This window comes from Ambystoma mexicanum, chromosome 1q, assembly GCF_040938575.1.
Source record: "Ambystoma mexicanum isolate Mex_15411 chromosome 1q, UKY_AmexF1_1, whole genome shotgun sequence".
In the NCBI taxonomy this organism is placed as follows: domain Eukaryota; kingdom Metazoa; phylum Chordata; class Amphibia; order Caudata; family Ambystomatidae; genus Ambystoma; species Ambystoma mexicanum.
In genome coordinates this window covers 449,433,418-449,461,200 of record NC_090922.1, presented here as the reverse complement: position 1 = coordinate 449,461,200, position 27,783 = coordinate 449,433,418, and the positions used below count along the sequence as shown (strand labels likewise).

The 27,783-nt window shown below is 46.1% G+C and overlaps 1 protein-coding gene across 1 annotated transcript in view; it reads right to left on the bottom strand.

Annotated features, from left to right (window-relative positions):
- OGFOD1 (2-oxoglutarate and iron dependent oxygenase domain containing 1) overlaps positions 1 to 27,783 on the bottom strand; it is a 574,156-nt gene that overhangs the window by 190,446 nt on the left and 355,927 nt on the right. Inside the window, exon 8 of the mRNA XM_069640278.1 lies at positions 7,146 to 7,259. Coding sequence (XP_069496379.1) covers positions 7,146 to 7,259 — 114 coding nt within the window. The remainder of the gene's footprint in view (positions 1 to 7,145; positions 7,260 to 27,783) is intronic.

Here is a 27,783-nt window from a genome sequence, read left to right as displayed (position 1 = left end):
GTTTTAGTGTGCCTGCAGGTGCAGCTAGGGTAGCCAACTGTCCCAGATTTCGCGGGATTGTCCCGCAATTAGGGGTTCCGTACTGCGGTTTGCAAAGTGGCTGTGCGGGACGCAGGTTGTCCCGACTAGCATCAGGACAACCTGCCTCCAGCACAGCCACTCTGCAAACTGAAGTGGCTGTGTACACAGCATGGCGCTGCCGCCTGCTGCTTTCTTTCTCCAGTGGCTCTGCAGCCCTGGCTCCTTCTGAGCCTGCAGGTCGAGCTGTAACGCTCTGACACCTGGCTTCATAGAAATGCTAATGCTTTGTTCCTGGGGTCGTGATGGTCATGTTTGCAGTTAAAAAACGTGACCATCACCTCTCAAGGACAAATCATTTGCATTTCAATTAAGCCAGGAATTAAGAGCCATTAAAAAAAAATGTACATTTAAAAAAGGGGCGGGCCAAATGTGAATGGCGTGAGGTCATCACCGCCTTGGGCAAGTGTCCCGCGACAGACTATCAAAGAGTTGGCCACCCTAGGTGCAGCCAGACAGACAGTGAAATCACACGTTTTAGTGTTCCTGCAGCCTGGGTGAAACACAGGAGAAAAGGCGCCACCGCGCCAGGGGGGACCCGCGACCGCCGCAATGCACGCAGGGTGCACAGTGCGAGGTGCACCCCTCATGCAAGCAGGGAGTTCGGTGGGGCCCCCAGCAGGCACCCTCTCTGGCACAGGAGATGAGAACGAAAGAATAACGCATAATCTACGCACCACAGACAAGGCGTGGGGGAGGGAATAGTTGTTTAATTTTAGTGGCTGGCACAGCATTCTCTTCTCCACTCCCCGTGGCTTCGAGGCGCTACGCTGCAAAGTAAATGCTCACTCCCAGTGCCCTGGGCTGCTCGTGGCTCCCCTTCTGTAAATGCATTCAAAAGACAATTCTGTATCGAGATTTTCAAAAGATCCCTCATGCATGTTTTCTTTAACAGAAAATGTTTTAGGCAGTTTTCAAATAAAATCCCATCATTATTAGCTGCGTCAAACAAAGTCAAGGCGGAGGCTGCCCTCCTCCAGTCACCTGCTCGCAGCGCCCAGAGCCCATACACAGGGCAGCGAGTCCTCCTGGTGTTGGCGGAGGTTAAGGGTGACGGGGATACGCAGATTGGCATCTTGGGCTGTGATTGGCTGAGCGCACAGGTTTCCAAATAGGATGCCTCTTGGGTGGGGGGATCCTGGCCCCCTCCATATTCTCCGTCTCCCCACACGGAGCGCAGAACACCCCTCTGACCAGACAGCCAAGAGCAAAGAGCCTTCTTCCGAACACGAAGTTCTCGCACAGACTTGAACCTGAGATCACGGCCGTGCGGTAAGAGAAGGTCAATAACAATGTGATAGAGCCCCCAATCCAGGATATGTACCATTATTTCCCTGGGTCTAAATTTGGAACATTAATTTAAAGTTTGATTACGTTTTGTGAATCGAACATTAATCGTGCTGGTTTTCTATGCACCTTTTTAATGGAACCAGCGCCCACGCGCGCCACTTGCTTTCTAGTGCCTAGACGCAGTGTTCTTCCAGGTGAGGACAGGGCATTGCCGGCTCCCAATGTAGGGCCAGGGCCACCCAGTAGGCAGTGGGGCCAGGTCTGTGGCCTCTGGCGCCCGGCCTCATGGCAGAGCACAGACGCCAGGCCGCTCCTGGCCCACCAGTCCCGTCCTTATGGGGCTCCGTCACTCGCAGCCGCGACTTCCCGCTGATGGCAAACACCACCATTTCCCCCAAAGTGGCGCCATGACTTCGAGCCAGTCAGTATTCACCACAGACAGACCACATATAGCGCCAAAATGCACCACTTCCAACGGCCAGACAGACCGACTTTGCTCTGGCGAGCAACAAACAGCCTGTATCAATGATCCATTCAGCAGCACGTTAGAACTCAGGGCTGTGGGGCTAAAGGCAGCAGGCCTGGATAGGTAAGATTTGGAATGTGCTTTTTTCTTTTGGTGCTGCTATGCAGGACACAGGACGGAGTTGTGCTATTAGCGACACACAGAAGCAGCGAAGGCTGGCCTGTCATTATGGGGCTGTACCTGCACATCGTGTTATTCGGCTAAACCATTTATTTTCCTGAAATAGTATTGCCTGAACGGAAGCAGACATACCTGTGGGAAAATGGGGAGATTTCTCGGTACACATCATCAGAAAGCAGTTGGGAGCGCAGAGAAAGTGAATTCGGGGTGGGCACGCCAAAGGCTCACACAGTAGAACCTAACAAGTTTTCAGACTGCCCAGTGGCCAAAGCATATGCAAAGAACCCAGAGTGGATGCATTCCTCGGTATTATTTCTCATGCATGTTCATTGCAGCTATTGGTTCACTCGGCTCAGTGTGTGAAGTGTCCCTGCTGAGATATTTCAACCGATACGGCAGACTCATCCTTTCATCATTTTGGACTAAGGCCCTTGAACATGAGACACACACACTGAATATGATTGAATGGTGTAAGAGTAGTAGTTATTTACAGTGCTGTGTAAGTAAAAATGTGTGTTCTTTTAGCGCTTCTTGGAGGATTCCTCCAGCTTCTAAGCGGGTTAATCTCTGGCGTTATTAGCCAATGAAATGGTACTAATGCTATAGAGCTCTGAAGGAAGGAGGGCCAAGTCTTACAACTTTCCAAGGCATGCTGGCACTAAGTCGGAGGTGAGTGCTTAACTTGTGAGTTGCTCAGCGGGTCAGGACTCAGGAGACCAGCCCTGCAGTAATTATAAAGTGGAATGGAGAGGCAGGAATTAAAAAATGCTGGAGGCCTTAGAACAAAGTATTCGACCGCTGATATGCCACGCTTGAAGCTGCAGTAAAATGCATGGTTACTGAATTCGCCCCACAGACGCTCCTCTGTGTTCTTAACACAACTATCGCAAGTAAGACCCCACAAATCACTGAAGCCTAGCGGATAGGGAGGCATTCAGTGCTAGTTTCTGCACGTGTGACTGACTCCTTCCAGCCCTTCCTGCCTTTTCAGACAGAGACACGGCACTGTCTCATCCTGAACTTTGCATATGTATCAGAGGTCAGTTTAAAGAGGCAGGGCAGGAGCATGAAGAACACATTGAACAGCGAAACCTATAAGGCATTGAACGCACAAAATCTGCCTCAAGGAAAATTAAGAATGTTGGTGTGTGTGTACCTGTATGTATAAAGTTTTGCGTGCATTCTTTCGCACAATCTGGTGCTCTTGTATGTATATTATGGCATATTGACAAGAGAATGTTCAGGGATTGGGACAGAAGTCAAAAAGGGTGTTTTGATCTTAATTATATATATTAGTCAGACCTGTGGCATTTACTTATTCCTTTATTCTGGCATAATCTCTCTGGATACCTGCACATGGTTTGTTTGGTGAGCGAGTGCCTTCAAACAGAGATGTCTTTTTTTTACTTCATTATTAGAGTGGATAAATAAATACAAGACATATACTATTAAGAATGCCTGATTTTCCTCACCCTAGCAGCATGCTTCAGGAAGGGTGAAATGTTCCTCTGAATATTATTAATTTCATAACATGCTTAGCCACATCTTCTGCTTATGTCTGTGATGGAGGTTGGGGTCAAATTCGTCAAGTATTTATATGCAAGAGGGTTGTGTGGTGCGAACGTGCACTGTGTTCACTACTGGAGAATGCTTGATGAGCTCACCCACCAAAGAAAATGGAAGTTGGTTGGTGAAAAAAAGGTTTTTTTAACGTTGGCATGAGTCGCCATTCCCTGTCACAACAAACGTGTTCGGCGTGGATTGAAATCGTATGTGTTCTGCAGGCTTCCAATTGTCATTCAATATAATTAGAAGGAGTTTCCGCATGGCATCCGCCCGGTGCGCTTTAGGCTACAAAACAGGAATGATCAGCTCTTGTTTTTTCTATCAAATTCTATTATGCGTAGATTCTGACACAGTCACAGAGGAGGAACACTGGGGGGGGGGCTAGCTAGGCTCAGGCACAGCGTAAACAGAACATAGTGTGCTACTCTAAAAGTGCCATAGTCGTTTAAGAGAAATTGCCAATGATTATCAGAGTGGACTCGCTTTAGTTCATGGAGATATTCTTGAAGTTCTCGGAGTACTTACCTCGTGTATTTTACAGTTTCACTACAAGGAGAGGCTGTTTTTCAGAAGGTGGCTCAATATTTCAACACTGAAATGATCAGCACTGGTTGCAGCCACGAGGATGAAGGCACCTGGTACGTGCGTCGGCAGCGCTTGCATTTCCAGGGCTGGCAAAGCTGAGAGAAATGTATAGTGTGGGCATTAACGAACATGCAGAAGTGGGCACAGATTTCTTTCAAAGAGGGCCTTCAACTCCCAGTGATTTAAGCGGAGCATGTTGATGTACATGTTGCTCACTGGTACATCTGGAGATGACACTAGCGGCATGCCATGGAGTAGATAACGGGCATAAAGACAGATTGCCATTAGGCAACGGCAGTGTGCATAGTTTAATGTCAAATGTAGAAGCGCAGTGGGGACATACTTGTGTTTTTTTGCTGTCCTATTTTCCATCCTTTACTATCCCTTTTTGTCCCATTCCCTTAATTTCCCTCTTCCTTTTCCCCTACCACATCCATTCTTTCCTCATTTTCCCTTTCTGCCTCGTCCCATATAGTCACCCTTCTGAGTCCCTCCTACCCAGCCGGGCTGAGCCTGCCCTGCTGCTATTCTGTGAGAGTGCACGCCAATGAAAGAGGACAAGAGAGGACAAGCTGGAAAAAATGAGAAGAGAGACAGAAAAAGGAAGCAAGGAGGACAGATGGAGGCAGGCAATGCAAAATAAATCAGAGGACTATAAGATCGAAAATGGAAGTAGCCAGACAGACAGCATCCTATAAAAAATGTCTGGGTGGATACGTTGAGCGCTCTACTCGGGCATGGTGCCAGGCTGCAAGTAGGGTTGGAAACCCCCCCATACAGGGATTGGGCTCATGCGCTGTGTTTGCTAGTTCAGTGAAATATGGGGCACTTTGAAAACTTTTTCCAGGGCCACTTTTGGTTCCCAGTCCACCCCTGTCTGGATGGTCTTTGAGGGCTCAGCAAAGACTTGGACAAATTCGGCCTTTCCACGATGATGCACTCTGAATGGGCAGCAGGTCTCCTGGTATTGGCGTTCTGCAACTCTGGAAACTCACAGGACCTCAGGAGATGGCTCAAATCAAAGTTAGTCTTGGGACTGTCTAAAGGGAAGGGGGAGTCTTCTTCAGAGTTCCTTTGCCACACAGGAAACGGGGTCAGGACAGCAGTGGTCACTTCACAGTGTTGCAAAGGGTCTGCAAGAGTCTATGGTCGTCTTCTTCGGTTACTTCAGTTTCCAGTGGTCGACTTGCTTTTCACCTCAGGAGCCTCACCTGTTATACAGTTCCAGCACACACTTCTCTGCAATCTCTCTCAGCAATTTACAGAAAGGGGCGTTTTGATGTCCAATGAGGACAGCCAGACCCTCAGTGGGTGCTGGTTCTATTCAGGCACTCTGGCAGACAAAGGACAGGGGGTTGGAAAACTCCTCCCCCACTTACTGCCTGCCCAGACACTCTGGAGCCTAGGTGGGGACACCCAAGGGTTTCTGCCAAAGAGAGGGAAGAGAGAGAGAGGGGGGGGGGGGGGGGAGAGAGAGAGAGGGGGGACCAGAAGGGGCAGAATGCAATCTGTAGTGCAGCTCATTTTTTGGAATTTGCATAGGGCAAAGCAAATGCGATCTGGGACACAGTCATGTGCCACTACCTAGGCTATACTGAGTGAGGCACAGTGAATACCAGGATTGACATTAGCAGAATGGACATAATGTCACTGACTGTCCTTGCCGTAAGATGTAGATGGCATCTTGATATGCTCAGGTAGAGGCAATTCCTTCTCATAGCAAGATGGCTCTCTGGGGGTTTTGGTGCTCACAAGAGGAAATGGGGGAAGAACCTTGTGAAAGAAGTCCTTCAAGGACCTAAACAAAAGGAGGCGGCTCCAGTGGTAGCATTCCGTTGCGAAGACACATGACGCACAAAGGTTCCCCTCTAAAGGTAGCATTTTTGAGGAATGCACTAGAGACAGAGACGAAAGGAAGTTACCATGCAGGAGAGGTGTCTGACATGACAGCGTCTGGAACGAGAACAGGACGTAGGAACACATAGAAGGGAAACAGAGGTACAACCCATTTCACCCCAGGAATAAAACAAACCAATTGTGTTGTGTCTCAGCAATCCATCTGCAGCAGTGGAAAATATCCCCTTGAAAGTGACGTTGGTTGGCAATATCGAGGTGCCATCTTGGGTGTGGAAAAACACTAGAGCGCTGCTCTAAAACCGCACGTACCCACCCCCATTTTGCATAGCGAAAATGACATAGCAGAGGCAGAAATATGACACATGTAGCCTTGTCACAATATCAGCACTGAGCGATACAGGCATCACGGTTGAATGTCTGCACGCAGTGAGTATAGTGCATTCTTGGATATGTATTCCAATAGTAACCTGTGCACTTGATAAAAAGAACAAGCAATCTGGCATGGGGTACTTAGGCATACACTGAACTTGGAATGGGTAGACTGGTTACAGTATGGATCAATGAACCCACCTTACCAGCAACATTAATCAAATTATTTTAGAAACTTCTAAAAACCTCACTATTCAATCAAGACTGATGAATGTGTTCTCTAGAATGACCTCTAAACATGATTTTCCCCTACCATTTTCCTGCATTGCCTGATAGACAACCTTCTGGTCTCTTAGCACAAATGACAATTGGTGGTGTGTGCTATGCAATTAAAATAACATGGGATGATCCAACATAGTAGGCTGTATTTGTCACATGATCACCTTGGCACATGATAGCAATACAAGCACACGCGGTTAGACCTGGGCATAGGTTGTCTGCAGATTACAATTTTGTTGCACCAAAGCTAATGAAGGCTGCACCTGCAATAATGGAAGGACAGCAACAAATTAAGGTGCACAAAGCACTTGACGGCAGGGCTTGTGCATGTAAGGCTGTATCTGGGTTTACTATGGCTTGAGATGGAGGCTGCATGTGGCATTATATAAAACCAACCACATTGGCTTCGTCAATGCTTTCATCAAATGGCATACATGGAGGTAGAATCGACTGTGGAATGTATCACAAGACATACCTTCAGGAAATCTTTTAGGAGAATCTCGGATCTTTCTTCAAACTCCTCTTGCACATGTGCCTGGGATTCCACATCCAAGTAGGTTGGATTGATCCATTCATACAAAATTTCATGCTGAAACAGGCAATAAAGAAAGTAGAGGATTCAATAGTTGATGCTGAAGTGAAGACTTGTGGGCAGTTTCAAGTTTTTAGGTCTCAAACATCAATTTATCATCACAAGGTTCGTGCTTCGAGGACAGCCAGGCGACAAAATAATAAACAAATGTCACCTGTGATTTTATTACATGTCCCCAATGATTATTTCCATGGTTGTTGTGCCTAGGGATATAGTTACACTGGTGAAGATACCCATGAGTGCCTTCTAAGTGTGTTTTATTATTAAAAGAAGCACATTTATCAATATATATTTTTAACACACATTCAGCGCTGTCAGTCTTTTTTGTGGACAGGTTGGCTGGCAAATGCATACCATGGCCATGCCCTACAAAGACCTGCCACAGTCAGCATTTGCAGTATGTAACAATGCCAATAATCTGGGCTTCTCAAGAGGGGACGCAAACCCATCTCAGCCGTGAGGCCTTCCAGGGAGCCATGCAGAGTCAGAACTACCCAGGAGGTAGACATTGGCAGCAGAGTAGGCCCCAATTCATGTGCCCAACTTGTGCCACAGAGTTTGTATGCAGACCACTGCAAACTCATGCCATCCCTCTGCTAGTGGTTTGCCAGTCATCTTTCATCTCTTCTAGAAATATCACGCAGGTATCAGAAGGAGAGAAAAAAAAACATCAGGACATACAGAGCACATCAAAACCATGCATATGGGATTCTGAGAATGAAAACATTGCCCCAGAGAGACACAGTTAATACACCACAACAAACATACACCCAGGAACAGCAAGATCTCCCAAATTCAGTGGAGGAGCTAACACAACAAACCAAAGGTCCCATAGACCACCAAGGACAAAAAGGGAAGAAGGATCCACCCTCCTCGTACAGACTTAACGTGCAACTCTCTGGAATTCGGAACCAAAACGTGAACATAAACATTGGCCCTCGAGGGCTGCCATCTTTGCTACGTGGCAAACACACACAGAGAAAATGGGCGGGGTTTATTCCTCTTCTACTGAAACATGATACAAACACGCCCTGGGTGGGAAAGTCGGACCCTTTTGGGCAGGGAAAGCAACCCAGTTCTGGGAGATAGAGGGGAACATAAACCAGGGACAAGGAGCAGGAAGTGTGGGTTACCAGGATGAGGTCAGAGTTGGAGGACACCCAAGAAACTTGCAGGAGGGAGGAAGGAGCAGCAGACTGTGCAGCAGGTTAGGTATTAGCTAGGGAGAGGAAGTGGTACTGAAATTTGAGAGTGCATGTTTGCGTGGCAAGTATTTAGAGAAATTAGTGTAAGGAGGGATTGTGAAGCAGATGGTACTGGGTGAAAGGACAGTGCTTGGGTAGTACTGGGGAGGAGTAGTGTGGAGGAGCAAGGAGTAACAAAGGGTGGAGATGAGATCTAAGAGCGAAATGTCGTAGTGCCAAGAGATTGGTGGGAGGAGTCGAGTGAAGTAGTGAGAGTAGAAGGAAAGAGGAGAGTGCGGGTGTGTTAGAACTGACCTGAATCGAACCTTGTAATTGAAAGGCACTATCCCAAAGTCCCTTTGGACCACTTATCTTTGGATAGAGGAGGGATACTTAGGAGATTCCTGTGGGAGTTAGATAGCCGGCATTTAGAACATCATTTTAGCACAGGCTAGAGTTTGAGACAGTAGGGGTGAACATTCGATAGCCCCCACCAGGGATTATGGATGCCTGGTTTAGGGAGTAGGGTCATATTGATACGATAGGTTATTTATAACATGCTTAATACCCAGAGGTTTCTAAGCGTGGACCCGGGGTTCGAACCTGTGTTGCTCTGTGTCGTCTTGCTTCCAATGCAAGCACGTTTCTCCTCAGCTATCCTCCCGAGACAAATTAAGAAAAGAGCGAGCCAGCTGAAGTGTGAGAGAGCCCTAGACCCCACAAAGAGAAAAACAAAAACCCTTGTACCATATCTATGACTTGGGAGTAATTGAGTCATCTCTGGTAAGTAACAGTAATCCAACCTATCACCATGTGTGCAAGCCACAGTTCCTCAATCTTGGTAGAAGGATTTGGTAAATAGACAGGAATTGCTAGTGGCTCCACTATGAATTTGATAACAGACTTAAGAGACTTAAGAGATACGTTCAAATATTGTTCAAATTGTTTTGGTGTCCCAATGCCTCAATCTCACTTCCAGCATGGTTGCTCTTCAATTTACCCCTTTTCCATTCAGTGCACGCTCCTGTGCCAAGTGAAAGAACTAGGCTTAGTCTTTGTGCAAGACTTTAAGAAAAATTGATTTAATATCAACCACAAACGTTACTAAGACAACACGGCTCCTTCATTCTGATGTTATCTGCAGGTTTTCTTTTAAGGTAGAAACCAAATACCTCCTACATTCGGTTGTCACTAGTGCTTTCACTGTCCGGTGCTTCCATCTCTTCATCTCTTTTCTTTCCCAAAACAAAGCAGCAAGTATTTCTTGGGCACTCGAAAGGGTTGCCAGGTCACAAGTGAAAAGACCACCATTTCCTAGGGTCCCTCTGGTCACTTGAGCAGGGTCCAAACATACTGGCAGAGCTTCAGCATCAGAAAGTCCTGAAGTGATACAGGGACCAGTGAAGTCCCTGTGGTGAAGTCACACTATCTAACCCGTCTCTGGAATTTAAGAGGGAACTCTGGGAACGAGAGAGGCCCAGCAGAGGGGGAGAAGTGCTACTTTGATATAATATTGGGGGGAATCCCCAGAACCGCCATTATAGCAGGCTCGTTGAGCCTTTGGAGATTAAGAGCAGATGCTACACATCCTTACCGCAGCCATAAAACAATGGTAAGATAGCAGCAGATGGTCAGTTTACTAATAAGGCAATCATTTGTCCAAGTTTAGTGAGTCCCTCCTATACTATCCTCTGAGCATGAGCACTAGCAAACATCTGGCGCTTAATTAACAGGAAGGGACAGAGAACAAGTTACACAGGTCCGGAGAGATTCAAGCTGGACTATCACAAAATATTCCACCCACATTTGTGGGTAAAAACTATGCATGTTCAGTTCCACAGGCCACAAAGCTAAAATAAAAATGAAAAAAAAAAGAATCACTGGCAACATCTACACACAGCTCGAGGTCTGCATGTGTAGGCTGATAAAACACCAGCTTTCATTGCAGAGCTGATTTGTGGGGTCTTTTCTGGCCAGAGCCACCAGTTAAAGGCTAACAAGCCATGGAGATGCAGCTCATCTGGGCAGCAGACTGCATTACCAAGAAGGCTTTGGGGGCAACGTGCACCCCATAGGAACGCAATCGCTGGATGCTTCTTACGACCGCCTTCTGCCCATGCCTGTTCCTGATAATTGCAGATTACGACACGGGTAGGGAGCGGCGCAGACACAGGTGTGAGAAACCCGTCTCACCCGCTAGTCCCCAGGGATTTGTCATCCAGGTGGCCAGGACACTGCCATCGCTTTTGGTTCCAGTTCCTGGGGGTGGACCAGTGTGGGAGGGGTCTTTGGGGAGTGGGACACTGCATAGGATACTTAGGAACTCAACCCCCCCTTTCCCAAAATGAACAAAACAGACTAACCCTAACACTAAAACCCTTTGCATTGTCCACAAGGCTTTCTGGGGCCTGGATCCAAAATACCTTCAACTATCCCTCCGTAAATACCTCCCGTCTCCAGCCCTTCGCTCCTCTACCTCTAACTCCCTCAGGGTCAGTCGTTTTTCAAAGAAACGAGCTGGAGGCCCAGGTACCTGCTCACCCTGCCATCCTCCTTCACTGCCTCTGGGCCACCCCTTGCACTGGGGCCTTTATCTGTTGCCATACAGTTCCCCACCCACTTTTCTTCTGCACTTATCTGATACACCCTGCCCGACTAACCTAGCACCTTTGCCTCTTACAGGCTGCAGTACCACCGCTAACACCCGATTTAATTATTTATTTACTTCTATTTATTTTGTTCTCTCCTATGCTCTGCACTTTCCCCCTTTTTCCCTTCCTCATGCACTTTCCCCTTTCCCTTCCCCATGCACTTGCGTGTTCTCAATATCACTAGGCCTAGTAAGATCATTGTTTTTGCTTCTCCCCTGTTCCCCTCCCTTCGACTCGTCGCGCTCTGAAACACCTGTGTACGAGCGCGATATAAATAAAATATCATATATCGTAACACTCGAGCCGTATACCCAAAATGTCCCACAATACAAAGGTCAGGCAGCTACTACTGATCATTACACACACCTAACTTACATTACACTTCCCCACACGGATATAAAACGCGGCATGAGAGCACACTCGGAGCAAGGCAAAGTATACGAGGAAGCAGCAGTTCCAAGATGGCAGTTTAATACAAGTCAAAAGATGGCAAAACCGAAGAAGAACGCAGGGATGGAAGTGCCCTTGACCTTTTCAACAAAAGACTGTTACTTTCATGAACCTTTGAGAATAGAAAACATAAGACCAGGAATCAAGGCTGAAGAATACTACATTGTGTGTCAGAGGTACCCGGGGCTCACCCGCGTTGATAGTCAATGTGGGGGAGAATCGTTTGCCATTGTGGTGCTGTCGTTGGCTCCCACACAAAAGCAGCGCCAGTGAAGTCAGCACAGTCCGTGAGTTGGGGAGACTGATACCAGACTGGTCTGTGTTGAAGCCAAGGTTACAGGCGGCAACAATGTATAGTGAAAGCTGAAGATAACAGTGTATGAAGTGTATGTGGCAAGCTACGCAAACACAATTAAACAGATGAGTGATTGGACTTTGAAGCCAAGATACGATACCTTAGAGTGGTCCGGCACCATGTGGGTGCTCATTCGAAAGTCTTTGTTAGGTATCCAACTGAAAGGTGGCAAATGTGAAGAGTGACAGAATTGTGAAATCGACGCTGTCCTGCAACAGGTCAAGTAAAACCCTGTGCACATTCGGAAGTCTTCAATAGTTGATGACAAAGTAGATGAAGTCGATCCGAGCCCAGGGGAGAGAGATCAGCTAAAGGCTTTTGGTAAAAGCAAGTTTGTGTTAAAAGTTATATTGGCATTTGGAATTAGTCCGAGCCCAGCAGAGGGAGACTAATAGAACATTGTGTTAAAAGAATCTGAGCCCGACTTAGGGGGATCCGGGATCTGAGCGCAACTGCGTAGGATCCAAGGGGAATCCAAGGTGAATAGTGAATCAAATGAGAAATTGAGTAATTGTAAAAAACCTGAAAGAGGAAAGGAACTTGCATCAGGCCCTCTGAAAGAAGAGACTTTGAAAGGCAAAGAGACTTGGGCACGGAAGGCCCTGATGCTAATGATTGAACTGTATCCTCATGCTAGAGAAGCCAGACACTGTGCTAAGCTCGAGTGTACCGCCTTGTTCCATGCTGGAAACGTGGGGAAGGGAGGCCAACAGTCTCAACATCCTAACATATCATTTTGTTAACACTTCTTTCTTTTTCGTAACACTGTTTCCCACACTATTTTTATTGAAAGGTAAGGATTGGCAATAGGTTAATTAGTATAGGCCCTTTTATTTTGACAAGACACCACTAGGATTATTATTTGATCTTCGTAGCTTGCTCCCATCTGTAGATTTAGAATTAGATAGGCGTTTTTCAAACCCTTTTTGAAGTTCAATAAACACCCTTGAACTGTGGTCACTTGGGTCTGTCTTACTGTTGATACCATGTCTTCCTTACACAGGACATTGAGCAGGAAGGAGTGAGGCGTATGAACCAAGTACTGGTGGCTACACCAGCGCATGCCAGTGGCGGCGCAGGAGTTGAAGTACAGGTCAAGACATTGGTGAGCGACAGGGAGTTCGGTACAGCCTCTGCTGCGCGCTGTTGCTCAACGCTAGAGTCATATGAGCACAGGCTGCCTCGTGAGGCTCCTGGGCTTCCGTTAAGTGTCAATTTTCAATGCTTGTAATCCGAGTATCCACGTATGCTGGTTAGCACGTGTATTGGACTGAATGTGGGCGTCACTAGGTGCTCAAAAGGCTGGGCTGTTCCTAAGTGGGCTGCACGTGCACTTGCGTACCATGTTTCATTTCATGCTTTACCAAAAGCCATGAGTTAGTCCCATCACAAGGGAGAGTCGCCATTGTTGATTTTCATTGCGCTTCCATGTGTTTCATGTGCTTAGGCTGATAAGCCTCTTTGTTGTTTATCTAATGCTGCCATATCTCTACGTGCTTCATGCTGGGTATTAAGATTTAGGTGCTACAGGTATTTAATAACTGTCATGGTGGAATGAGTGAATGTTCGGGTATGCAGTTTAGGTGTATATGAGAGTGGATTTTAGTGTACTATGTTTTTTCATCAACTCTCCTAACCCATCCAACCAAGTTACCCTAACCCTCTTTTGATTTTTCCTATACTCCCCTATACCCATCCACAACCGCTCCCTAATCCCCTCCCCCCACTCCCACTGGCTGCCTCGTGGTTACCTGTGGTCATCTTATCAGGAACATGTGCCAACCGAGGTTGGAGGATCGTTCCCATTCGGCTTCTGTGGTTCTGGAGGGAGTGTCTATACTCTCAACCCCCAGCCCCCAGCCCCCCGCCGGCCCACGGGCCCCTTTGGTTCTTGACACATCCCGATAGTGGAAAGGGCTTCTAAATCCTCGGCTACAGCGAGGCAGGTCAACTACTTAAAACAAGCACATGTAGGAAAGAAATGTGCACAAACATCTGGGGAAGAAAAGGGGAAGACGTTTTCAGCCTGTTATACTGAAAAAATATATACTTTAAGTCACACAGAACTCTGTGACTGGGTCAGAGAGCTGACCCTGTCAAGGGGGAATGAGGAAACCTCTCAGTCTGGGGTTAGAGGCATACCAAGGTTTGTGTCAGAGCCAGTATTGCCCGAGAGGTGGGATGTGAGAGTAGAGCGGGTAGCAGTCACTGTCCCTTCTAAAAGTACATTCAGCAAACAGCTGACTCCATCAGGTACGTCGCCTCCTGAAGCAGGCTACATCTTGCCGTGAGGCCGCCGACCCATCCACTACAACCGACCTTCACCTCGTGGCACCCTTACCCCTTGGCCATTAACACGCTCCTTAAGGTTTCCCTAAAATGGGCGTCGCACTGTTGTGCATTATTTGTTTACATTTCATTGCCTAGCAACCTTCGAACGCCTTCATGGGCCCAGAGGGCCGCCGGAAGAGAAAAGCCGCCCCCACATCTAAGGCCCCCAGTACAAGGCCATAGCCTGTCTGTGCCTGTCCGTGCCGTAAAGGGCAGCGGACCACATTCGTTGACCTCTCAGACCTTGTTCTCTAATAAGTGCAATCTACTTAGCCCTCCTGGCTCCCAACCTCGTAATCACCAGTGTGAGCCTCGACTCTGGAAACATGTTGAACATTCTTACGTGGACCTTTGATGAAGGATATCGTTAACCGATTGCCACATACCGGCCGATTCCTGTGGTGAGCTGATATTTATCTACCATTGTGAACACTACGATCAATATGTTGCTTTTCTGAACTGACAACTGTCTCAATGAACTATGCTACCTACGGATCCGACCTTGCCTCTGTTAATTACCGTCACTATTGCATGTACTGCTCGTAGAGGTAACCCCTTTGCCTAGCCTTGGCTAACCTGATTGCTTTACGTCTCAACCAATTCTTAGCTAAGACTATTACTCAACCACTACCTCTGCCCATCTGCCTTGTACTCATACATGGTGCTCACTTGTCCACGCGTGTTGCTTACTTAGTACGCTATTTACTTACCTTTACCAGATGATTACCAATACCTATATGCAATAGACCCTAACAATGCCCGCACCGGACTTTAAATATATTAGCTTAAATGCTGAATATTGCCTCACCTGATGATATGAGCCAGTCCTGCTCAGGTGCCTATGGAGTCAGCTGGTATCAGTCTACGTATTTTGACCCTCTACTACACTTGTAGTGTAATAACCCATATCTTGATCCATACTCCTGCCCACATATCAACATACTGACCTTTAACAGTATCCGCTCATGCTAGGACGCTCCTGCCTTATTCCCAATTTGAATTTCCTCCAGCTTCATTATCTGCACCGACCACCTAGTCATGTACCCCCCTCACCTTCAACATTGCACGTATACTGCCATTGATCAGTTTTCTCACTGTACTTAGCCTACCGACACACAATCCTTCCACCACTGCTAACCCCCAAACACCATACAAATTCCAACTCTCCCTTACTATGACTACTCCATTACCACAGGCAGACAACATTACACTGACTAAGTTTTTCCCATCCCTTCAACCTGCCACGGACACTCCCTTCCCTAATGCCAATTCACTCACCTGCCTCACTTGCCCATTATCACCTGCTCAATGGATCCAACCTTACGCCACTAGGCAGACACCTAACCAACCTTCTTCCATAAACTTTAGAAATGATAGGCTCGGATCGAGATTGACGTTGACCTTTCAACTACCACCTAAAGACTCCAACATCATCAATATTCCAACCATACCTTTGAAGAAAACTAAACAAAAAGCCAACGCTTATACTCCAACCAACAAACTAACAGCAGAAAATGGTGGCCCATCCTCCTAACTCTCCGGTCTCTGACACTCTACAGATCAAAGGTGCACTGATAAATGCAAGATCTATGGTTGCCCATGCTCTAGGCATTGCTGACCTCATAGCCTGAAACCAAATGGACTTCCTAGCCATAACGGAAACTTGGTTGCACACAGCCACAGGCCCTACACCATCACTCGCTATACCAGAGAACTTTACTATACTAAGACAAGACAAAGAAAATGGCAGAGGAGGGGGTATTGCCTTCATCGTGAAATCTAAATTGGACTAACGATCTGTCCACACCCCGCCTTCGCGTCTGGAGAGCTTTTGACAGTCGAATTGCCTCTCGCAGCGTCACATACCATAACCATGCACCTCATTTATAGACCACCTGGCCCTATTGCATCTTTTGAAGAAGATATTACTTCTCTACTTACCATAAAAAAGAAATTGACCTCACAAATAATACTACTAGGTGACCTCTGTGATTTTACCGTTGCGGAATGGTCCGTGACGGACATGTCCGCATGGGAAACATATGCAACACACAAATGTTAGTACATTTCCCGTGCGTATATCCATTGGAAATCACAGATTCACACACACACCCTCACACTCACTCACACCCCCAACACACACCCGCCACCACACCTCCACCCCTTACTTACCTTTCCCTCAGACGCGCTGTGCCCCTGCAACGCCAGCTCCCTTGCACTTTCGTGATCAGGAACCGGTGCCACAAGGTCCTTTTCATTTCTTTTTTGGTTTGCTCTGGTAAGCTGCAGGGGTGTCCCCCACAACCCCCGCCTACTATACTGTTTAGTATAGTGAGCGGGGTGTTGGGGGACACCACTGCAGCCCCTGGCTCTTTTTTCTTTTTTTTCCGCTCGGGTGAGCTGCAGGAGTATCCCCAGGAACACCCCGCTCACTATACTGTATATAGTGAGCGGGGTGTTGTGGGGGACACCCCTCCCAAGGCTTTTTATTTTTTTTTAAATACCGACCCCACCGAAACACATACCACCAAAAGTTCGAACTTTTGGTAGTTCGAGCTTTTGGTGGTATGTGTTTTATATTCGGTCATTTTGGCCTATTCCACCTCAACCTAGGTTTTAACGACCTGAAAGATGACAATGCCTTAGCACTCGCTAATACTATTAGCAAACTAGGCTTTACCTACCGTATCAACTCCCCCACACATACCAGAGGCAGAACATTGGACTGGCTAGCGGACCTCAATTGTGATACCAAAATTACATCTAATGAACCCTATGCCTGGACCGATCATCACCTGATTTCTTTCACCCTACAAGACAGTGCACAACCTAAACTGACGAGCCCTTTTGCTCCCTCTGCCTTCACTAGAAACAAGCGGAATGTAGCGGTGGAAAACCTTTTACCGCTATTCCAACCAACACCAATCTTACACCTACCAGCTCAGACCCTTCAGCTCCTGTAGAACTCTACAACCACACAACCAAGCCAACGATAAAATTGCACCATTAGAGATGTGCAAAGGTAAGCTACGAGCACATTTAAATTACTGGTTCGCCCCTAATCTTAAATTACTTTGCAACGAAAAAAGTGCAGAATCTTCTTGGAAAGTCAACCCCACAATAAAGAATAAGGAAAAACTTACCAAAATCACCACGAGATATAAAACAGAGATACTTCAAGCTAAAAGAGACACCTACAACTAGAGAATCAACAAAGCTAACTCAAATACCAGAGAACTCTATCATATTAAGAGAACTAGAGTCCCCTACACCCCCAACCGAAACATGCATCAAGGACAAGTCCTGGTGCACCAATATTCAATCAGCGCTCTCTGATAAAATTGACCTGCTTCAAAAGAAAATTGAAAATAAACTAAATCTATCACTGGACATTCCCATGGCAAAGTTGCAGACGACATTAACAATTCCAGATAAACGCTTTAAATTCACCCCAATTTCTATTCAGGATGTTGAGGACATAATAGCCTCCCTGAAACCTTCGAGATGCCAGGGAGATACCTGTCCGGCACCCATAATTAAAGAAGTAGCTAGAGAATTAGCTCCATTCATCAGGACATTAACTCCTCCTTTGATACCTGCACTGTGCCAACTAATCTAAAAGATGCTCGAGTCCTCCCACCCTTAAAAAAATCCAACCTCGAACAAAATACCCCAACCAATTATAGACCAATAACGACTGTTCCTTTTCTCTTGAAAATACTAGATAGGGCAGCCTATCTACAGATACAAGCTTACCTTGAAACTAACAACCTCCTTCATCTTCATCATTCTGGCTTCAGACCTAAACATGGAACAGAATCAGCCTTAATTCACTTGAAAAACCAAATGGACGACATAAGAGATAAAGGAAAATGTGCCCCCCTCCTCCTCCTCCTAGATCTTTCTGCAGCATTTGGTTTAGTGGACTACAAAGTCCTATGTAATCATCTAAACTCAGCTGCCCTCTTCTACGCTGAAGCCACTGCCTGGATTCACTCATTTTTGGCTAACCATACCACAAGGGTCTTCTCTCCTATGGCTTCAGCTGATCCTTTACCTATCACCTGCGGAGTACCGCAGAGGTCGTGTGTCTCTCCCACGATGTATAATATCTTTACCAAGCCCCTGTTAGATGACCTTGACAATCTGTGTGTCTCTTACACCAATTATGCTGACGACACCCAGATTCTCATCCCTATCATGAGCAACTATGACATCGACTCAAACTTGCTGAACAAAATGTATTTCATTATCCAAGCTTGGATGCCCAAACACGGTCTCTGTCTTAATGATAAGTCAGAGCTCCTGCTCACATGGCTCCACAGTAAGACTGTACAAACTAAGCAATCCATTTATGTCATTCAATATTGACGGTAACAATATTAAAGTATCCAAGGAGGTAAAAAACTTGGGTTTTTATCTCGACTCAGCCTGAAACCTAAAAAGACAAAATGCTGCTGCCTGTTCAACAGCATATACTTGAAAGTTAATCAATGCTTGCAAATCATTCCTCTCTACAGCCAGCTGCACAACCTTAGTTAGAGCTTTAATCCTGTCCAAAATGGACTACTGTAATGCCTTATACGTAGGCTCGAGCAAATACAATGTCAACAAATTGCAAAATAACACATTAAGAATGGCACTAAACATTCCTAGAAAACAACACATCTCCGATATCAGCCGAACCACTAAATGGTTATCGGTGAAGGATTGAATTAACCTTAAATCATTACCCATCACCCACAAATGCCTCGCCAACTCAGCCCCTAAATACTTAGCAGACAAATTCTCCAAAAACATATCCGATCGACCTACCAGAACTTTACATTCTCGTTGCCTCAAGGTTCCCAGATACGAACTCACGAAAGGAGGGGGTAGCAGCTTTCCAGTACTGGCAACCATACATTGGAATTCCTTGCCAGTTGCCCTAAGATCTGAACCTTCCTTCCACAGTTTCAGAAAGAAAACTAAAACATGGCTCTTCTCACATGATGCTTAGCTCCGTAACACCATACTACTTCTGTATATATGTACATTTGGAACCCAGTAATATATATCGCCTGACGTTTATCATACCAATGTAATGTAAATAATTGCTCATATCGGTCTCATTGTAATTGCATAAAGTACCAGGAATGTAACCTGTAAATGCGCCCAGATACCTAAGCGTTAGGCACTATATATAAATAAACAAACAAACATACATGCATGTTTGAATTGAGTAACCACTTCCTGTCCCATGCCTGTACTGCACAATGCTAGTCAGGTTCTTTCTTGTCCCTTATGACTTCCAGACCCAGCATGCACAGCAGTGGAGGAAAGAGCGAGCAGCCTGCCTAAGAGAATGTGGAACGCTGAAGGGGCTCAGAGCAATCCGTAATATGGAAACCAGAAACTCTATGTGGCTTGGGTCAGCGCGAGGGAGACACCGCCAGCTGCGAGGGTGCAGAGAACGCTCCTCAAAAAAACAGTGATCCCAACATGCACCACCGACCCACAAGAACAATGTTCCTATCTACGCAGGGGCTGCAGAGCAGTCCCCTGGCAAACCAGCATCTGGCATCTGCCGGTAAACCCTCAAATGAACTGGGAAGACCGCATACAAGCAAAGGGGCGAGGTTTAAGACACCTTTGTGCTTTTGCTCATCTATAACATCCCCTGGGGAAAGGAAAGTCGGCAGTTGGCCTGGGACCCAGTAGGGGAGAGCGCCAATGGAGGAGGAACGGGTAAGATAAAAAGTGCAACAGGAAACCGGAAAGCTGCAGGTTATTCGGGGTGAGGTCAAGCGAGGACGACAACCAACGACCAAGCGATGGAAGCATGGTGCAGAATACCATGGAGGATTACTGAAGGTGTGTGCAAGGTGAGGTATTGGATGGTGAAAGGAAGTGGTACTTTGGTTGGAGTGTACATGCAAGATATGCGAGTGAAATTACTGAAGAGAGTCGAGCATGAATAAGAAGGTGACGGGGAGAGTGAAATTAGGGTAACTGGGGGAAGCTGTTGAAGAGGGGAGAGTAGTAGTAGTGTGGAGAAGGGAGAATGTAGTAGCAGAGGCAAGAGTAGTAGAGGAGGTCTGGAGAGCAGTAGCAGTGTAGGGAGGACAGAGTAATAGAGGGTAAAACTGAAGTGTGGTGGTATCATCATTTTCCCGCTAACAATCTTTCTCCTCATCTTACACCCTCTTTTATATCTTTTCCCCCATCCAAACTTCCAATCTCAACCATAGCTCGTAATCTTGGTCTTTACTTTGACACAAATCTCTCTTTCTCTCACCACATCTCATTAACTGCCTGTTCCGATTGCTTTCATCTCTAATATTTGCACGGCTCGTCCTTTTCTTACTTTTCAGGCATCTAAACTTCTAATTTCCTCTCGACTTTTCTATTGCTCGTCTGCCCTGGTGGGCTCCCCAACTCTCATCTTGCTCCTCTTAAATCAGTGTTCAACTCCTCTATTCGTCTTTTGCGTCTTCTCTCATCGCGGTTCTCTTGTAACACTTAGCTGGTTACCCTTTCATTCTCAAATTAAATTCAACTTTTCTTGCCTTGTATCTAAATCTCTGTATGGTCTTGCTCCCAGCTATTTTGCTGCACTAATATCCTTCTATATCCCGGCACGCTCTCTTTGTCGTTCTTCCCAATTCTTACTTTTGGCCCCCGGCCCCCGTGTGCACAGTCTGGTTTTCGTTCCTTCAAGCTTCTTGCTCCTCTTCATTGGAACGTTCTTCTGCTTTTTCTTTGCTCTATCTCCACTTATTCTCTGTTTGGTGGTTCTCTGAAATCTCATCTACTTCAACACCTTAGAGTGATTGTTTTCTGGATTGTATTGTTTATACATTTATTTTGTAACCATTCTGTATCCTATGTACAGCGCTTCTGTTTAAGGTGCTTAAGAAAATACAAATAAAATACAAAATACAAATCATTCGAATAAGGTGTTCAGTAACCTTTTGAAGGATGCCAGGGAGGAGCAAGACCTTCAGTCTGGTGGCAGTGTGTTCCAGAGGCAAGGAGCTGCCCTAGGTGTTAGGAAAACATCCCTAAATCCTACTGGCAGTAAGACGTTAGTAAGATATCCCAGTGGTTTGTAGATCCCCAACTCTTAGTATGAGTCTGCACTAGCTCAGGACCTTGGTAGTGTGGCAGAACAGTCAGGCTTATCTTAAGAGGAAGATGTGAGCTGTACACTGAATATTAGCTGGACAGGCACAACAAATAAGCACTGACATTTATATAAACAATATATTTACACCAGATTCACTTTAAATACTTCAGATGTTTATGACGGAACCCTTAAGAATAATAGATAATACACTTCAAAGGGCACTTTCACTTTTGTGTTTGTTTGCGGTTACATTTGTAGCAAAGTTAGAAAGGGAAGACCATGTTATCATATTATCGGTTATTGCGCACTCATGCGGTTTTCAACAAGGTATACAGTAATGCATGTACTCGGCAAACACACATAGAAAAGTCACTTAAAGGGAGGAAAATGAGTGGTTAGTGCAACATGAGCTTAGTTCAAGGTTCTAGATACGGTTTCTTCGCCTGGCAAGTCTTTTAAGTCCAAAAACAACACCCTAGCTAGAGGCAGTTCAGAGAGGGCGTGAAGTCTAGACAAACAGCGAATTATGAACAGTTCCTGTGGATTTCTTCCAGTGTCTAAAGTTATTGAGGCAGCAAGTTAGCAACTAACAAAGGAGACCTAAAAATGGACTTGAGAAGGGCACACAAGCCGCGGCTTGGGTCAGAGGTAAGAGAGGGTTGCCCTGGACACCTCTACATTCACTCAAACGCTCTGGAGCAACTTCTTGGAATCTTGTAAGCAATACCATTTTCCTCACAGTACCTTTGATTTGAAGAAAGTGTTTGTGTTGGCTTCTCCGCGATGTGGCAGCTCTGGAACAGACCACCGGATTCCTTGGTCTGATGATGAAAGGCAGAATGTCACTCAGCAGCAGTCTCGAGGGAGGACCTGTAGCACGACTTTCAGCAACTTCTTGGTTCACTCTGCGGGTTTGGCCCCTTTTCAGCAGCACAAACAAAGGACACGGATCGTCCGGTCAATCTTCTTCGCTTCCTGCAGTCCCACACTCTGGTCAGGGGGTCTGGGAGAGGTGGATCGTATCTCCGGAGTGTCCTTACAGATTCAGCAAAGATTTGGACAGATTCAGCCTTTTCACGACGCTGCACTCGAAATGGGCATAAGGTCTCCTGGTATTTGGGTTCTGCAGCTCTGGAAGCTCCTAGGACCTTGGGAGATGGCTCGTTTCAAAGTTCGTCTTGGGACTGGTTGTTCCCACCAGCCAAAGGGAAGGAGTCGTCCTCTTCGGAGCTCCGCTGTCGCATAGAAAACAGGGTCAAGACAGCAGTGGTCGCTTCACGGTCTTGCAAAGGGTCTGAAGGCGTCTCTGGTAGTCTTCTTTAGTTATTTCTGTTCCCGGTGGTCGTCTTGCTTTAAACTCCAGAAGCCTCACCTTTTATACAGTTCCAGCACACTACTGATATGTGATGTGTACATATAAAGTCGATTTCAGCTGTATATTATAAATAAAATAAAGTAATTAACTCTCACAAGAATGCTTTGAAAAAAAACAACAGGCACTTCAAGTGGAAAGTCACATCTAGATAGTATTGTGGAGATTAGCATGCGTCACATCTAGATAGTGATGCCTTTAACCAACCCTACAAGAAATCTCACCCCTCTGCATACACCTCTCATACTCGAACCAAACACAACCATACCTCCAAGCACAACAAACCGCACACACTTCACCACAACAACAAAACAAACCACAAAGATTTACACAACAGCACATGACAGCAACCAACCGAAAAACACACGTAAGCTCATTGAATGGTGTTAACAGTACTGATGCTGCCAACAGCACATCACAGCTCTCTTGCTCTTCTCCCGCTGAGTCTTACTAGCCCATCCCACCCTCTTTGCCTTTCAGATCCGCCACAGCACCAGGGGACCACTCCGGTGGTGATAGTGCACAGTATAAATATCCTTTAACATTAACACCTCTGCAATCTCTCAGCATTTTACAGAAAGTGGTGTTTGGCTATCCAATCAGGACAGCCAGACGTCCTGTGGGAGCTGGGCCTGTTCAGGCACTCTGCCAGACAAAGGACAGGGGCGTGGAAGACTCCTCCCCCACTTCCTGCTTGCCCAGACACGCTGGAGCCTAGGCATGGGTACCTATTGGTTCTCGCCAAAGGCAAAACACACACACACCTCGCTCCCCCTCCCAGAATGGAAGAAGGGCTAACAAAGAACAACCACACTAGTAATGGTGAAAAAAGAAGGGAGGCCCCAAGTTGGTACTTGGGTGCCCCTACTGTGCACTACCGGGGCTATGGACATAGCCTACGGTATGATAAAAGAAACAATAGCTGCACTGCCACCAACCATAACTAGGTGATTGTCTATGTGACTAAAAAGTCACAGGAGCAGAGAGAAGGGGGATACGTAGTATCCCTCTGGCACTCCACTGAAGGTGGTGTGTGCTAATCCCTCAGACTATAGAGTTTTGGAAGAGATACTAAGTATCCTTAAGAAATGTAGTTACTTGAGGATATATAAAAAGAATCTCAAAGGAGATCACTAAGGGTCCCCAGCAACAATGCCCATAAGGAGCTGTGTGCTGCAGTAGTAAAACACAGATGCCTTTAAGAGCTATGGAGCAGACAGACTATGTAGTACAGGTAGAATACAAAGAATAGACTTCCAAAAGACAGAGCCCAGAACAATGAATGAGTAGAAAAAGGCTCCACTCATTCAGGATCCAAAAAAAAGGTCCAGAAGTCCAGCAAACAGTGCTGGGGGTCTCGCTAGGAGTGGGGATTACGCATACACATGATCAATCTCCCAAGGGAAGCAGCCCTCCAGAACCATAGACCGTTTAGCTTTCAGGGTCAGGAGCTGCCGCGAGTAGTTGGATCTCAAGGTTCGTCTTGCCAGCAGCCAACCCATTAAAGCTGACAAATAAGTTGGGCTTTTTCCAAATAGGAAGGAGTGAGCGATGCACAGCGTGCAGAAAACAAGAGTGCAGAGATTTTCTTGCCAACGATACCTGGTCAGATTTGTGAAGGCTGTAGACCATTCTGAAAGCATTATTTTGAACCACCTGTAGGCGATTCATTTCTGCCTGACCCATGCTCTGCTGTAGGCTTGAGCAATAGTCTATTCGGGAACCTACAATGGCTTGCGCCAAGGTGGCACAGCAGCTTGAGTCTAGGAAGGGGCGGATCTGTGCCAGAAGCTTGAGACAGTATGAGGAACAAGACACAAGATGGCTGACATGAGCTTTCATGCTCAATTCTTGATCAAAAAGGACTCCCAGAGTTGTAACCTTCGGTGAAGTTTTAAGAGAGCATTCTTCCACTTTAATGGCATAAAAAGCTGGATCCAGGTGATGAAGCTTATAAGCAGTGCCAATATCATGATTTCAGTCTGAGTTGCGGAGAGCCAAGCCATTGCACAGCATCCACCCATGTATGAGATTATAGGTGGTGTTTATTGTAAGGGTGTCAGCTGCATGGTTACCTGTCAGGGGGATGAAGGGTAACATGCTTGGGCTAACAAATCAAAGAGGGGCAGGGTAAAGATATTAAATAGTGTGGGGGACATACACATGTCTGAGGAACCCCACAGGGCAGTACAAAACCCTCTGCAATGGCATTATCACAGTAAACCCTAGCTGTTTGCTATGAAAAAAAAGGAAAGGACCCAGCTGGCTGCTTCGGGAGAGAAGGCGGACAATTCTTGGAGTCGAGTGACCAGCGTGTTATGGTCCACGAGGTCAAAAGCTGCAGTCAGGTCCAGAAGCATCAAAAGGCCTGCTTGTCCCTTATCTCGATGTTGCAGTATGTTAGTTTTCAGATCCAACAAAGTGGACTCCATACTACGATGGCTTCTGAAACCTGACTGTTTGGGGCATAGAATATTGTGATGAACAAGAAAATCCTGTATTTGCAGGTGGCAATTTGTGGAGCATTTTTAGAAGAAAGGGCTTATTAGTTATGGGGCGATAGTTGGCCACCAGGGATGGGTCCAGTGAAGGTTTTTTCAATAAAGGGGTAATCCATGTTTGTTTAATGGAGGTAAGAACAGTTTTCCAGAAAGGATAAGGTAACACATTTTTTAATCAAAGGGGCAAGGTGGTGGGCACAAGATTTTACAATAGCTGCCGGGCAAATGTCCCCTTTACAATTAGGTCGGCTTCAGACACTTTTGGAGAATACAAAGCGCGGTAGATGGTGCAATGCTTTTCCTGAATTAGATACAGGTTCGTCCTCTATGAAAGCATTTTTATTAGCTACCGTGACGCTTTTGATGTTCTCGATCTTGGTTTGCATCGAGTTCTGGATATCTGAACACCATCTCACATCTTTAGTGACTAGGGAAGTGAGTGGGCAAGGGTCCTCCAATTCTTTTAGGACCCTAAACAATTCCCTTGAGTCGGAGGAGGGCCCCTTTATTCTTGACACAAACTGTTTTTTTGCATCACATTTAGCCTGCTGATTAGTCTGGACTGCCTGCGTGCAGTGTTCTTAATCATCAGGAGAGAGGGCCTTCTGACATCTTTTGAAGGCTTTGTCCTTAAAGGATTTTAATTTCCTAATGTCTGAGGAGTAAACATGTTTGACGGTTGTGTCTTCACCATTAGTTGTTTTAATGGTGCAAGATCCTTCACTGCTAAATCCATCATTTTATCATAAGCTGACGCAATTTTAGTGGTGGTGTCAAAATGATTTAGATTGTCGAATACGAGAGCAGAGATCGGAAGTATAGAGGAGGGTGGTCAATTTACGCAGATTGCGGCAAATAACCATTGGAGGTGCATTCCTCTTTTTTTCATGTGGCAAACTCAGCAGCTGCTGGAAGGAGATTACAAAGTTGTCAGACCAGGGGCAGGGATTTACTTCGATGCTATTTAGTATTAATCTGCGGCAGGCTACCCAATCCAGAGTTCTACCACCATTATGTGATGGTTGGTTAATATGTTGTGAAAAGTTTGAGCTCTCTAGTGTGTCCTGTGAAAATCTTGCCAGGGTGTCATCTGGGTCATTATAACCAATATTCAGGTCACCCAGCACCAACACCTTTGAGTGAGGTTTTAGTGAGGAAGCAATCCAGTCACTGAATTGGACCTGAAAATCTAGCTTACTCTGGGGACGGCGATAAATCAGGAATACGTTCAGCGTGGTGTTGTGGTCCAATAATAATTTAGCGTGCAAAGTTTCAGTCATCAATGTTTACTGAGTCGATCATACGTATATTCAATGCCCCACGAAAGGAGTTATCTGAGAGTGTCACTCTGAGCCTGTAATGCCCCTTTGGTGGCATCCGGCAATATGGCGTAGGGGATAGTAGATGTGACCCTTGTGGTACAAGGCAGTATAGCCCCTGTATTGCTTGCGCACATCGGTTTACTAAGTTGAGATTCCATTACAGTAAGTATGGGTCTTATCTTGAAATGGCAAAGAACTTACCCAGGACGCCCCAGACGTAAACCAGCAATAACCGGCCTAGTAAATGCACCAGCGCTAACGCATCACCAGCGTCATTTAAAGGGCTGTTTATCCTGGGAACTGTAGTTCAGAGGAACTACAACGTGCGTCCGTAGCTATACTATAGGAGAGCAAGCGGCAGAGCACGCAAAGCTTAGACAACGCAGGTAAGTTGTCTGAGCATACTCCTACAGTAGCCGGAAAGTTGGATTTAGTAGTTTTGTTCAAAACAAACAACCAGCAATCAAGTTAATGCGTCAAACAAATCAAACCAATGATGATCGAGCAGTCCTTACTGCTTGGAAAGGTTTCAGAAAATTCACCTAAGTAATGCAGTACAATTATAAGATGCACAGTCAAAGCCTTCCGATCCGACTCAAACACAAGATACTGTCAAAATGAGTCAAAACACACCACACTCGTACCGTGCGTACCTTCCTACAGTCCTCTCTCCCTCCTAAGATCAGCCTATAATAAGAGTTGGAGTTCTGTATTGCCAAGTAGAAAGAGTCTTATAGTGGCCTAAATATATGGACTTAAAATCCCTAACAGAAATGCAGACAAAAACTGCAATAACTCCACGCTGCAATAATTCCAGCAAAGAAAATGGGCACAAATGTCCCCACCAAACTGGTGAAAATAACTGGATCCAGGTGAAAGAAAAGAACCCACAGGTGCACCCATTGCCCACTAACAGGGTATCTAAGGGACACACCTTCCCCTAACACTTCCAAGCAGCATGCAGCCCCTGACAATTGCCAACATACAGGGATTCTTTACTCTACATTGACCGACAGAGCAGGATTTCTACCTCAAAGTGGAGGCTGTACCTACGATTTGTGGTGCGGTTTAACAGCGCAATACATTGTGGACATATTCATGGCAGTGCCATCTGTACTGCCATTTTCTTCCCAACCCACCACACTGGGGGACAACATCTACTGAACACACGGCAATCATGCATTCTCTACTCCAATGTACCATCAATTCTCATTTGCACTTGCCTCAGTCAACTGGACTGCGACTCC